The sequence below is a fragment of the Balaenoptera musculus genome, chromosome 14 (genome assembly GCF_009873245.2).
Source record: "Balaenoptera musculus isolate JJ_BM4_2016_0621 chromosome 14, mBalMus1.pri.v3, whole genome shotgun sequence".
In the NCBI taxonomy this organism is placed as follows: domain Eukaryota; kingdom Metazoa; phylum Chordata; class Mammalia; order Artiodactyla; family Balaenopteridae; genus Balaenoptera; species Balaenoptera musculus.
Genome location: NC_045798.1, coordinates 65,388,364 through 65,402,585, shown reverse-complemented (window position 1 = coordinate 65,402,585; position 14,222 = coordinate 65,388,364). Strand labels below are relative to the sequence as shown.

General features: G+C 40.0%; 1 protein-coding gene across 2 annotated transcripts in view; it reads left to right on the top strand.

The window, feature by feature from the left end:
* Positions 1 to 14,222, top strand: part of DYM (dymeclin) — a 403,514-nt gene that overhangs the window by 334,138 nt on the left and 55,154 nt on the right. For both annotated transcript variants that reach the window (XM_036822924.1, XM_036822925.1), the window contains exon 16: positions 4,993 to 5,106. In XM_036822924.1, coding sequence (XP_036678819.1) covers positions 4,993 to 5,106 — 114 coding nt within the window. The remainder of the gene's footprint in view (positions 1 to 4,992; positions 5,107 to 14,222) is intronic.

Sequence of the window (14,222 nt, the reverse complement as noted above, 5' to 3'; positions counted from 1 at the left end):
AATACCACACCAAACAAGAGAGGGCATGAAAGAAATTTCATGGCTGAATATAAGTATAGGACGGAGACAGTGAACAACAATAGTTTTGTGGTATAGTAAAGGCAAGAACTATTTTTTTATCTCTTGACAGTGTAAAATTTACACTTGGTTTTCTGTATTTCCAGACCTGACCGTTCTTATTGAGCCCCAAACTAGCTCATTCAGTTGCCTATACAACAGTCCCACAAATGTTGAACAAGGTTAAATGAGAATTCATTATTTTCTTCAAAAAAAATCAAACACAAAATGAATCTGCTTTTTTTTCTGCAGTCTTCCTTAGCTCTGTAAATGACATCAATATCTACCTAGTTGCGTATGCCAAAATGCCAAAAAAGAAGAAGAAAGAGGAATAGTGAGTGCTACTTGGAATAGGGTTGGGATATTGCAAATCTAAAGACTGCAGTCAGAGAAGACCTCTCTGAGAAGGTACATTTGAGCTCAAACTTGAAGGAGGTAGACAATGAGTTGTGCAGATACCTGGGATCAGGTGGGGTAAAGATGGGAGCATGTCTTTGTCTCCCTCTGGAGCAAAAGGTAGACACTCTTACTGACCATTATAAGAGATTTGGGTTCCCTAAGCTCAGAGTTCTGTTGCTATAATATAACCCATGACATTTGCAGGGGTTATCTGTTCATCTTCAGATCACTTTGTGCAGCCCCACTTACATCAATGGACATATCATCCAGACAGAAAATCAGTAAGAAAACACTGGCCTTAAGTGGCACATTAGATCAAATAAACTTAATAGATATATATAGAATATTTCATCCAGAAGCAGCAGAATACACATTCTTTTCAAGTGCATGTTGAACATTCTCCAGGGTAGACCACATGCTAGGCCACAAAACAACTGTCAGTAAATTTAAGAAAATTGAAACCATATCAAGCATCTTTCCCAACCACAATGCTGTGAGACTTGAAATCAACTACAAGAAGAAAAAAAATGCAAAAAACACAGACATGTGGAGGCTAAACAATATGCTACTGAACAACCGAAGGGTCACTGAAGAAATCAAAGAGGAAATTTTTTTTAATCCTGGAGACAAATGAAAATGGAAGCACAATGATCCAAAATCTATGGAACAGCAAAAGCAGTTCTAAGAGGGCAGTTTATAGCAATACAAGCCTACTTCAGAAAACAAGAAAAATCTCAAATAAACAACCTTGCCTTACACCTAAAGGAATTAGAGAATGAAGAACAAACAAAACTCAAAGTTAGTAGAAGGAAAGAAATCATAAAGATCAGAGCAGAAATAAATGAGATAGAGACTGAAAAAAATAGAAAAGATCAGTGAAACTGAGAGTTGATTCATTGAAAAGATAAACAAAATTGATAAACCTTTGGCCAGACTCACCAAGAAAAAAAGAGAGAGGGCCCAAATCAATAAAATCAGAAACAAAAAAGGAGAAGTTACAACTGATACCACAAAAATACAAAGGATCGTAAGAGATTACTACAAACAACTGTATGCCAATAAAATGGACAACCTAGAAGAAATGGACAAATTCCTAGAAATGCACAGTGTCTCAAAACTGAACCAGGAAGAAATAGAAAATATGAACAGACCAATTACAAGTAATGAAATTGAATCAGTCATTTTAAAGCTCTCAGCAAACAAAAATCCAGGACCAGATGGCTTCACAGGTGAATTCTACCAAACATTTAGAGAAGAATTAACACCTGTCTTTCACAAACTATTCCCAAAAATTGCAGAAGAGGGAACACTTTTGAACTCATTCTGTGAGGCAGCATCACCCTGATACCAAAACCAAAGACATCACAAAAAAAGAAAATTGCGGTCAATATCACTGGTGACCATAGATGCAAAAATCCTCAATAAAATATTAGCAAACTGAATTCAACAAGACGTTAAAAGGGTCATACACCATGATCAAGTGGGATTATCCCAGGGATTCAAGGATAGTTCAATATCTGCAGTATGGAGATTCCTCAAAAAACAGAAAATAGAACTACCATATGACCCAGCAATTCCACTCCTGTGTATATGTCTGAAAAAAACAAAAACACTAATTCAAAAAGATACATGCACCCCAGTGTACACAGCAGCATTATTTATAACTGCCAAGATACAGAAGCAACCTATGCAACCTAAGCAAACTATGAAAACTTCCTCAATCTGGTACTAAGTTTAATTTTTCTGAAAATAATGAAATTAATATAAATTCCTTGGGAAAAGTTGTACATAAATTCATCAAGTAAAAATAGAAGAGTTGTTAGTTGACCCTCAGTAATGTATTAAACTAATGGTGATCACATGTAGGTTTTAACCTGCAGGCTTTCCTAAAATTTACTTTCAGTAGATTTCACTTGCTAGTCCTGACTGGTTTGGGTGAGATGACCTGTGCCACCAAACTCAGTTCTTACAAATTTTTCGCCTATATCAGGCATAAAATCAGGAATATAGACATATAACTACAAAGAAATGTTATTGATCGGATACATTGGTGGGATACTAACATTCATGGGTTTCATCCTTAACAGACTACTTTTACATGTATTATGATTGTTTCCTATGCAGTAGATGGGGCAACTTTTTCATTTTATAAACAAAGATACTGAGATACACCTAATGATAATCATAGTTACTGACATTTTGTGAGCACTTACCATGTGCCATGCATCATTCTTTGTGCTCTGCAAGTATTAACTTAATTCTAAGAACAACCCCATGAGGCAGGCATTCTATTTTTCCTCATTTATAGATCAGGAAACTCAGGCATGGAGATGTTAAATAACTTGCCTAAGTTTATAAGGAGAGCTGGGATATAAACGCAAGCAATCTGACACCTGATAAGGGCTCCAAACCACTGCACAATTCTACATCTGGAAGAAGTTGAGCATCTTACAAGTCACATGGTTAGTAAGTATCACAGGCAGGACCCAAACTAGGCCTCTGACTTTGAGTAGTTTGTAGTGTACACTACCATGATGTCTTAAATCCATTTAATTATACGTTTGATCAGTGTCTTGTCCCCCAATTACATTGCATCTTTCTCTTTTTTTCCCTTTTATTGAATTTGCTACTTGTTTAAAAAAATATTTTATTGAATTTTTTCCCTTTTATTGAATGTGTGCAGTTGCTGTACACATTGCATCTTTCTGGCAGACACAAAGTATCATCTATTTCCTTTGTAAATTCTCTGATTATTCCTTCCACTGAATAGGTTGTCAAGGGTATCATCAGTGTCTTAAGTAAAACACAAAAACTTAAGGTACAACCAAAATTCAAAAAATATTTTCACGGAATTTACTTATTTTACACATATAAAATGTCCATTTAAAAATAAAAAGAGGGACTTCCCTGGTAGTGCAGTGGTTAAGAATCCACCTGCCAATGCAGGGGACACGGGTTCGATCCCTGGTCCGGGAAGATCCCACATGCCACGGAGCAACTAAGCCTGTGCGCCACAACTACTGAGCCTGCGCTCTAGAGCCCGCGAGCCACAACTACTGAGCCCACGTGCCACAACTACTGAAGCCCGTGTGCCTAGAGCCCGTTTTCCGCGACAAGAGAAGCCACTGCAATGAGAAGCCCGCGCACCACAACGAAGAGTAGCTCCCGCTCGCCGCAACTAGAGAAAGCCCGCGTGCAGCAGCAAAGACCGAATGCAACCAAAAGTAAATAAATAAATAAAAAGAGACTTAATTACAATTTATGAAAATCAGTTATAGTACCTGCTGTGTCTAAACTCTTGTGAACAAAATTTTATCCCAGAGAGCTTAAAATCTGACTTGGAAAAAACAAGACCCATAGGCACATGTTGAAAACCAACCTGTCATGGACAAAATAAGCAACTTGCAAAGGAGCTGGTGCCAGCAAACTGCCTGAGATAAAGAAATGATTTATTTGGAATCAACAGCAGTATAGCCAGGCATTGGCTGCCTTTGTTTTCGCTCATTGCCACAGTCTTGCAAGGCACAAGCTTGTTAGGGTTCTGGCTCCAGCTGGGTCTCTACTTTCCAGAATAAATCCATTTCAGTGGCATTTATGTCATATCATGCACCTTCCACTAGAATGGTTAGGAGAAAAGTTATTGTGCATTTGAACAATTAATATATAGGAGAGTAATCCTGAAAGAAAATCTAGAAAAATGTTTGGAAATGACTCTTAGTTAACTTAAAATAATTTACCTATAAAATAGAAAACATGTAAATGGAAATACTCAACTTTTTAAGAAACATAAATTTTTATATTTTTGTAGGCATCTCTGACTATAAACACTTGTCTATAGTGTATATAGTCTCTTGAATAAAAAGTGACTTATGGTCTTCTTGATTTATTAACGTTGTGGTTTTTAAGTGATTTCCTAAAAAATGATGACAGTCTTTTAGTTTTTAACGACAAGTGTTAAGAGACAGTGTTATTTCCAAATGTTACTGTGTTAGCACCTTGCTACATAGTTCAGGCTGTGCTGTGACATGAAACAAAAAAATTACAGCATGCTGTTGATTATCCCTGGTGCTCAGAGGTAAGAGTGTTGTGGATAAATTAAATTGATAAATAATCCACAAAACATCATTTTAGCCATTAGCTTCAAATTTCTTTCTTATTAAGACTTTTTCTGGACAACTACTATTAAGCCTCAATATTAACAGATATTAAGCTTTAGCTTTCTCTTCCTACCTTCTGATGGGTGCTGCTCTCTAAATGAAATATGAATGCAAGGTGAGGCAGCACAAGAAAGTGCAGAATTCAGGAGCCTGCTTAATTCACAGAATGGATAATCAACCCTGAATATTCAGGGGTTGGCTCTGATTCAGCCATCAAACCCTTTATACAGAGGACTGATTTAGGAGAGCTAGGGAATTAAAAGCCAGGTCACTCGAAGAAATGGAACGATGATCCTTTGACTACCATGTGAGAAAGGCATCTACTGAAAATACCTCTCATACATCTACTTGTTTAAAAAAATAACACTTTACATTCCAGGTGATCACCTTCTTTAGCTCGAGGTTGCTACAAGCTGGAGCTGAGCTGTCAGTGGAACGGGTCCTGGAAATCATCAAGCAAGGGGTCGTCGCACTGCCCAAGGACAGGCTGAAGGTAAGACTGGGGGAAGAAACATACTGTTGTATCACTTGATGTAAATATTAGTGTCTGAGTGAGCTCTATTCAGAATCATACCACTTACCCAGCACTTGCGCTGGAAAAGGCTCTCTAAACTTGCGCTGCCTACTCTACTGTATACTGACACACAGAACTGTGGTGAAGGATTCTGACAGTTTTCCAGAAGAAATAGCAAAAGGACTGTCTTCACACCACTGCATATCCTATGAGTAACCACTGTATATACTATGAGTAATTCATATATATACTATGAATAAAGGAGCACCTTATTTTTTTAACCCAGTGAAATAAATACAGTCCTGTTAAGTATCATCAAGGGTTGATGGGAAGGTGGTGGTGGTGGTGATGGCGATGATGATCACTACAGCAGTAGCTAATATTTACATAGTGTTGTTTATTCAGTGCTTTTGGGAGGTTCTGAGTGTCTTACATATATTAACCCAATCAATCCTCACAACAGCCCTTTGACGGTAAGTAGTGTTATCATCCTAATTTTCAGATGAGGAATCTGGTGCACAGAGAGGTTAAGTAATTAACCCAAAGCCATATAATTAGAAAATTAGGAAACTAGGAGATTCACACCCAGGCCATCTGGCTCCAAAGTCCATGCTCATAATCACCACGCTATTTACTGTGTGCCTGGGAGTAGCTATAGAAGAGGATCATTTCATGGAAGAGGTAGGGGAAATATTGTATTTTGAGGAGGCATTTACATTTGTGTGTTAGATATGTTCCTGAAGTGATCTCATGATGTAAAACTCATACTTCAAGACTAATTTTCCCATAGGAAAATATGTAAGGGGGATATTTGGGGGAAGATGCGTGAATGTACAGCCTTGCCGCCTATTTTTACCTTAATACTTCTTTTAATTTTTTTCCTTCATTGCCTCTCAGTTTTTTAGAGTGCTCGTTCCTAAATGAACAGCACACAGGGTGTCATAGTGAATGTTTGGCCTTCTTGATAGTGTTTTATCACAACTAGCTTCTGTTCCAAAGTTACCGTTTGGGGGGCTCTGTTTTTCAGCACTATCACTAGAACCGCCGCTTAATGAACATTGTAGGATATGAAAATATTTTCAGTTATAATACAGAGTTTATAAAGCAGCAGCACATTAGTCATAATCACTCGCAGAAGTTCCACTGTCCGTACACAGCCGTGCAGTTCACGCAGTGCTGAGCGAAGGAAGGGTTTCTGCTTATCAGCTAAAATGGCACCACCATGTGGCAAGAGCATAAAACCTGATTACGGTTCACCAGACCCTCCAGCTTTGACTTTACTCTCTTCTCCTGACAATTCCTGAAGTGTAGAGAATTCATATTATTTCCTTTCTTACCTAAAGTAAGACATCTGAGGTCTTTCGGGTTTTTTCTCACTGTTTCAAATTTATTTGAACTCTACCATGTTAACCAGTAGGAAGTGGTGGATTGTGGTGTTTAAGCTAAGTCAAGAAAGAAGTGGAACTATCAAGAAACCATAAGGAAAGGGTAATGCAGAGGAGTCAAGGGAAGGGAGATTTTGATGAGATCAAAGAACCAGCATAGTAGAAGAAATGGAAATTGTGATTAGAGAGCAGTATATTTAGACCAAAGATGTTCAAAAGGAGCAGATCGCCATGACAACACGATCTGGATTCGGCCATGAGTGGGGGACTGAAATGATGCAGATGTGAATGAAAGTCAGTGTGACTGAGCCAGTTAATGAATTGGAAGCCAAGGATGGGCCATACACATGGGCATCATAGGCACCCAGGATGATAAGCCATGGGCGGAAAGAAAGACTGAGCCAGATGCTATAGAAAATGAGAGAGAGGCCTAAGAGTCAGTAGGTGGCAGCTATAAGGAGGAGAAGAAGCTGGTACCAGCCTCATATGAACAGAGCTTTGTACTTAAGGGTAGAAGGATAATAGCCAAGCAACAACAGTGAAAACAAAGAAGACACCAACTGCACCTCCAGACCCTGAAGGCTGGGGAGTGTGAAAGAACAAGCAGCTTTTACTTCCAAAGGCTCCAGGGGTTTGGGAGTCCTGAGGGGAGAACCAAGTTTCAGTTAAAGAGGTGGTGAGGAGAGAAGATTCAGTGCAGGGACTGAGAGTGTAGGGATACATCCTAACCGTGAAATTGGGGTTTGAAAAGGCAGTGTAGGGTATGGGAGGCAGAGAAGTAATAGGAGGCTGGATCGGGGGAGAGAAAGCACAAAGAGGAATGGGGACGAAAGTACAAAAGAAGATGGCAATGACCAATGATGAGGACATACGACATTAGGTTTACGCTTGCCACAAGGTTCCATCAACACTGAGCAAGTCTTTCTCAAGCATCTGCTCTGTGACAGTGTTGCTGTAAGTGCTTGGGCACATAGTGAGCCAAGATCCCTGCCCTTTCAGGGCTCATAGTCTAGCAGGAGGAAACAGACAATGAACAATCAGCGTAACATAGTAAGTAACAAAATGACCTAGGGCACTAGGATGTGATAAATGCTCTGGAAAATACAGAAAAGGTAGAGCAGCTTGAGGGGGTCTGGGAGTATCCGTGAGGATGTGGTGGGAGAAAGTTTTACAGAGAATGGTCCGGGCAAACCTTTAGCAAAAAAAAAAAAAAAAGAGGCGAGAGAATTAGGCGTGCTTATTCAGAGTAGAGTCCTAAGCAGTAGGAACAGCTACTAAAAAGGTCCAAAGCCAGGAGGATGCCAAGCATGTTGAAGAAATAATGAAAAGAACAAAGCAGCTAGAGCTGTGTGAACAAGGGGAGAGGAACAGGAGGTAAATAGGATGGTGGGGGTGGGGAGGTGCAGTGACATGGGGAACCAGTGCAAGAGGAGAGACACGATGGGGTTTCAGTTTTAATAGGACCACTCTGGCTGATGTGTTGAGGGTAGACTATAGAGCAACAATGAAAGCAGAGAGATCAGTTAGACTATTGCTTGACTTGGACCACGGTGGAAAGGCGGAAGTGCTAACAGAATTCATCCAAGAAATTGTCTGGTGGGCAGAGGAGTGCACTTAGGCCTTTTAGGAGATAACTATAGTCTGCATTGATTACAGAAGCTCCAGGGAATGGTGGCTGAACGTAGGTTCTGTTGGACTGGTTAGAGAACTGGTCTGCAAATACTGGAAGAACTGTTTATGGAAGTGGATTTGGACTTGGACTAGGCGGTCTCAAGGACAACTTTCAGATGTTGGCTAGCTGAGTCTTTCATCGTTAGATGCCTGGCTCTGCTTTGCTAAATGTGCGGCTCAACAGTATATGTGAGTCAATCTGCTACTAGTTTCTAGAGGCTGTCTGTACTAGACAATTCAGAGCGAACTTTGGAGGCCACACACCGTAAGACAATTTGGAAAACTTTCAGAGAATCACCAAAATTGTGAAAGAACACAGAGAGTGATTAGGGGAATTCACAGGATCCAAGCAGAAGAGACTTGTCTTCAAGTACTGGAAGAATTATTTACGAAAGCAGATTTGGACTTATTATGTGTGGTCTCAGGAATAGGACCAATGGGTAGAAGGAACTTGCATTTCAGTCCCATAGAAGGGAGAACTTTCTAAGAAATGGAACTACAGTTGACCCTTGAACAATGTAGGGGTTCAGGGTGCAGACCCTCCACACAGTCGTAAACCCAGATATAATTTATCATCAGCCCTCTGTATCCACAGTTCCTCTGAACTCACAGATTCAACCAACCATGGATCGTGTAGTACTGTAGTATTTACTGTTGGAAAAAAATCTATGCATAAGTGGATCCACGCTGTTCAAATCCTTGTTGTTCAAGGGTCAACTGTATTTAGAGATGGAATAGGCAACTTCTGGGAAGTGGTGCATTCACTGTCACTGTAGGTGTTAAGAGTAATAGGACGATGGCCACTTGACAGGGATGCAGATAGGTTCCATCTTGCATGAAGCTCTTATCTGCTGGTACTAGCTGGCCAGCACAGTAAATGGAGAAGGATTCTAAGGCTGAGTTCAGGTACAGCAGGAAAAGTGCTGAGATCCATTAACAACGCCTGCCATTGGCAACAGGAGCAGAAAGCCAGGAGCACATGTACAGTTATTTGCCATTCCAATTGTAAGGACTCAAATATTGGTGGGGAAAACCAACTGTGTGACTTTTAAGAACGTTTCCATTCCTAAGAGTATAATTTTGTCTGTGTATATACTAAAATTATCATTCTCCACAAAGCAGGAAACTGCATAAACTTTTGATAACAGTTTTTACTCTCAGAAGATGTAAGAAACAGTAAGGAAATATTATTAATCTGGGGATTTTTTATGACAGAGATCACCTTTCAGTTCATAATAGCAGAGGGCATAGTCAGGTTTGTATGCCAAAAGAACATAAATTGCTAAAAGTTGTATATGGTTCATAACAAGAAAAAATGTAGTTCAAGTGGGATGGAAAACAAATAAAATAAAAAATATTAACTATCCAATCACTGATTGTTCTGTGTAAACAAATATGAGAACTATGTTTGTACTGAAGTATCTGTTTTCAACTCTGTATCACATTCGCCTCCTTCTCCAGTCTCCTTTGCATCACAGAGATGCATCCAGAGTACATTTTCCAGAATCCTCCTGTCTGTGTAGTTCCAAATTGCAGTCGGCCAAGGAGAGGCCCACTTGCATGCGATTTGGAAAGCAGAAGAGAAGAAGCCATTATTCTCCAGAGGCAGCTCCTGCCTGGCCTGGTGCTGTAGGCGGCCAGGGTTGTCGATGTCTCCCCAGAGATACTGAGGTTTGCAGCAGCTTGCAGTGAGCTCTCGAGAACCATTCCAGTGCTGTAGACAGTCTTCTGTCGCAGCTTCCCTGATCTTGCCTTTCTAACAGTTGCATAAGCCTCTATTTTCCTTACAAAATCCTTTATACTCGAGTTATAGAGAGGACCTTCCGTTTTCCCTACCAAACCTGTCAGAGAAATAAAACCCCTGATTGCGAACAGAAAGCAATTTAATATAGGAAATTTGAAAGTCATTGAAAGGACTAAGGAGGCCAACTTCAGCAAAAAACAGTGCTGGCTTTCAGGAAATCAGAAGTGGCAAGAATGTCGTCACCGATGGTCTGGCCTGCCTGCAGACATCCATGTGGAGGTCTGCAGGAAGATTGCTAGAAACCACTGTCAAAACGTTTGCTGAAGCCCACAGTCTGCCCACCACTGTTACCAGAGCACCAGTGGCCTCCGTTTCTCTTCTGCCTTCTGAAATACAAGTTCCTCTCCTTGCCACAGTCTAACCCAAAGCCCTTCCGGAGAGATGCTAGGACATGTAGTTTCCAGGCTTTCAGCATGAAAGGGGAAGAAAGGTGCTTGAGTTGCCAACAACGTGGAATACGATCAAAAGAAACTAAAGAAGCAGAATGAGAAGTTCCTTGACGAGCATGGATTTCTTTTAAAGGATACCTGCAAAAGATAGAAAGAATGATGTGTACAGAGTCCAAAAGTAATGGAGTGGCATGAACTTACACAAACGTTGTCAAAGACTCGAATTGGAAGGGACCTTTGATCCTCTGAGAGGAGAAAGCAAAGAAAATAAGAAATTGTGGGCCTTCAGCATAGGAACAGTGGACAAGATTACATGATTGATTGATTTAAGCATTCTCTCATTTTCAAATGCTAGTTTATCTCCTTTAGTGAGAATAATCTCCAACTGGAAAAGAGTATATCCTCTAAATAAAATTGAAGCCTAAGGAGGCAAGACTTGTACTCAGAAAACTATAAAACACTGATGAAAGAAATCAAAGGTGACATAAACAGACGGAGAAATATACCATGTTTTTGGATTGGAAGAATCAATATGGTGAAAATGACTCTACTACCCAAAGCAATCTACAGATTCAATGCAATCCCTATCAAACTACCAATGGCATTCTTCACAGAATTAGAACAAAAATTTTTACAATTTTTATGGAAACACAAAAGACCCCGAATAGCCAAAGCAATCTTGAGAAAGAAAAACAGAACTGGAGGAATCAGGCTCCCCGACTTCAAACTATACTACAAAGCTACAGTAACCAAGACAGTATGGTACTGGCACAAAAGCAGAAATATAGATCAGTGGTACAGGATAGAAAGCCCAGAGATAAACCCACGTATGTATGGTCACCTAATTTATGACAAAGTAGGCAAAAATGTACAATGGAGAAAAGACAGCCTCTTCAATAAGTGGTGCTGGGAAAACTGGACAGCTACATGTAAAAGAATGAAATTAGGACTTCCCTGGTGACACAGTGGTTAAGAATCCACCTGCCAATGCAGGGGACATGGGTTCGATCCCTGGTCTGGTAAGATCCCACATGCCGCAGAGCAGCTAAGCCTGTGCGCCACAACTACTGAGCCTGTGCTCTAGAGCCTACGAGCCACAACTACTGAGCCTGCACGCCACAACTACTGAAGCCTGCACACCTAGAGCCCGTGTTCTGCAAGAAGAAAAGCCACCACAATGAGAAGCCCGTGCACCGCAACAAAGAGTAGCCCCCGCTCACCACAACTAGAGAAAGCCCGTATGCAGCAACAAAGACCCAACGCAGCCATACATACATAAATAAATAAATAAATAAATAAAGTTATTTATTTATTTTTTTAAAAAAGAATGAAATTAGAACACTACCTAATGCCATACATAAAAATAAACTCAAAATGGATTAAAGACCTAAATGTAGGACCAGACACTATAAAACTCTTAGAGGAAAACATAGGAAAAACACTCTCTGACATAAACTACAGCAAGATCTGTTTTTGACCCACCTCCTAGAGTAATGAAAATAAAAACAAAAATAATTAAATGGGACCTAATTAAGCTTAAAAGCTTCTGCACAGCAAAGGAAACCATAAACACGACGAAAAGACAACCCTCAGAATGGGAGAAAATATTTGCAAATGAAGCAATGGGCAAAGAATTAATCTCCAAAATATACAAACAGCTCATGGAGCTCAATATCAAAAAAACAAACAACCCAATTAAAAAGTGGGCAGAAGACCTAAACAGACATTTCACCAAAGAAGACATACAGATGGCCAAGAGGCACATGAAAAGATGTTCAACATCACTAATTATTAGAGAAATGCAAATCAAAACTACAATGAGGTATCACCTCACACCAGTCAGAATGACCATAGTCAAAAAATCTACAAGCAGTAAATGCCGGAGAGGGTGTGGAGAAAAGGGAACCCTTTTGTACTGTTGATGGGAATGTAAATTGATACAGCCACTATGGAGAACAATATGGAAGTTTCTTTAAAAAACTAAAAATAGGACTACCATATGACCCAGCAATCCCACTACTGGGCATATACCCTGAGAAAACCATAATTCAAAAGCACTTATGTACCCCAGTGTTCATTGCAGCACTATTTACAATAGCCAGAACATGGAAACAACCTAAATGTCCAGCGACAGATGAATGGATAAAGAAGATGTGGTACATGTATACAATGGAATATTACTCAGCCATGAAAAGGAATGAAATTGGGTCCTTTGTAGAGATGTGGATGCACCTAGAGTCTGTCATACAGAGTGAAGTAAGCCAGAAAGAGAAAAACATATCATATATTGATGCATATTTGTGGAATATAGAAAAATGGTACAGATGAACCTATTTGCAGCAGGAATAGAGACGTAGACATAGAGAACGGACATGTGGACACTGGGTGGGCGGGGAAAGGGAGGGTGGGACGAATTGGAAGATTAGGTTTGACATAAATACGCTACCATGTGTAAAATAGATAGCTAGTGGGAACCTGCTGTATGGCACACGGAGCTCAGCTCAGTGCTCTGTGATGATCCAGATGGGTAAGATGGGGTGGGGGAGAGGGAGGTCCAAGAGGGAGGGGATATAGATATACATATAGCTGATTCACTTCATTGTACAGCAGAAACTAACACAACATTGTAAAGCAATTATACTCCAATAAAAAAAAAAACTTAAAAAAAAAAAAAGAATGGTATAAGCGCTGCCAGCCTTTTTCATCTTAAGGCTCAGATGCACAGTTTCTCACAATGCTGGCAGATATAACCTGTGAGTAAAATTTGAGAACTCAAGCTCAACAATAATGCTAATAATGCTACAAGACACTTTTCTAAGCGCTTTATAGCACTATGAGTTGATGCTATTATCCTGATTTTCTAGACGAGGCAACTAAGGCTCAGAGAGGTTAAATTACTGCCCAGATGCAAAGCTGGGCTTCAAACCAAGGCAGTCTTTCTCCAGAGTCCATTTTGTTTACCACTGTCCTGTACTATCCCCTTCCGTGCCAGTAAGACCACACTAGGGTCGTTAGGTTCCATCTGAGCATCACATTGGTAAACCAAGATGTGTGCACAAGCAGGTAAAGTTATAGTAAAGAGCCTGTAGGTCACATAAGGTGAGGAGTAGGGGATATATAACCTGGGAAAGAGAAAAATATAAAAACTGTGTTCAGCTACTTTAAGGATTATACTGTGAAAGAGGAATTAAGCTTCTCATTTTATGCCAAGGGCAATGGGTAGTAACTGAACAAAGACAGGTATTAGTTCCACCTAAGGAAGTGTTTTCTGACGGGTAAAGTTGTTTAGCAGTCCATATGGGGCTTCATGAAGTAGTGAAGTGTTGTATTCACGATAAAGTCTGGATGGTAAATGTAAAAAGAGCACCAGATGACAAAGGAACTCAAATCTATAACATAGGGGGAAAAGATTGAAAGAGTTCCTGTTAATAAAAAGTTACACAGGATGATCCCAAAGATTTCTTGCAATTCTTATGAGTCTAGAATTCTGTCTTCTAAAATTGCATGAAGAATTTTTGTAGAGCAGTGCTCTAGTAACATCCTTCTACTGTTTAGAGGTCAAGCCCTGTTGCTCCCTGACAAAGTCTGGAGTCCTTAGGCTGCAATTCTAGACCATTCACAGTCTAACCCCAGCCTGCCATTCCAGTCCTTTGCCTCCCTACTTCCCATTACCCCACCCCCACCCGGTGCTCCAGCGGAACTATCTCTGTGCCTTCTTCCTTCCTGCGGTTTTGGATTTACTGACACAATTTTCTTTTCCCAATATACCATTCTCCCACCTTTGCTTTTTGCTTATTCAAATTCTAAGCATTCACTGAAGCCCTTGATCAAGTTAACAACGTTTAG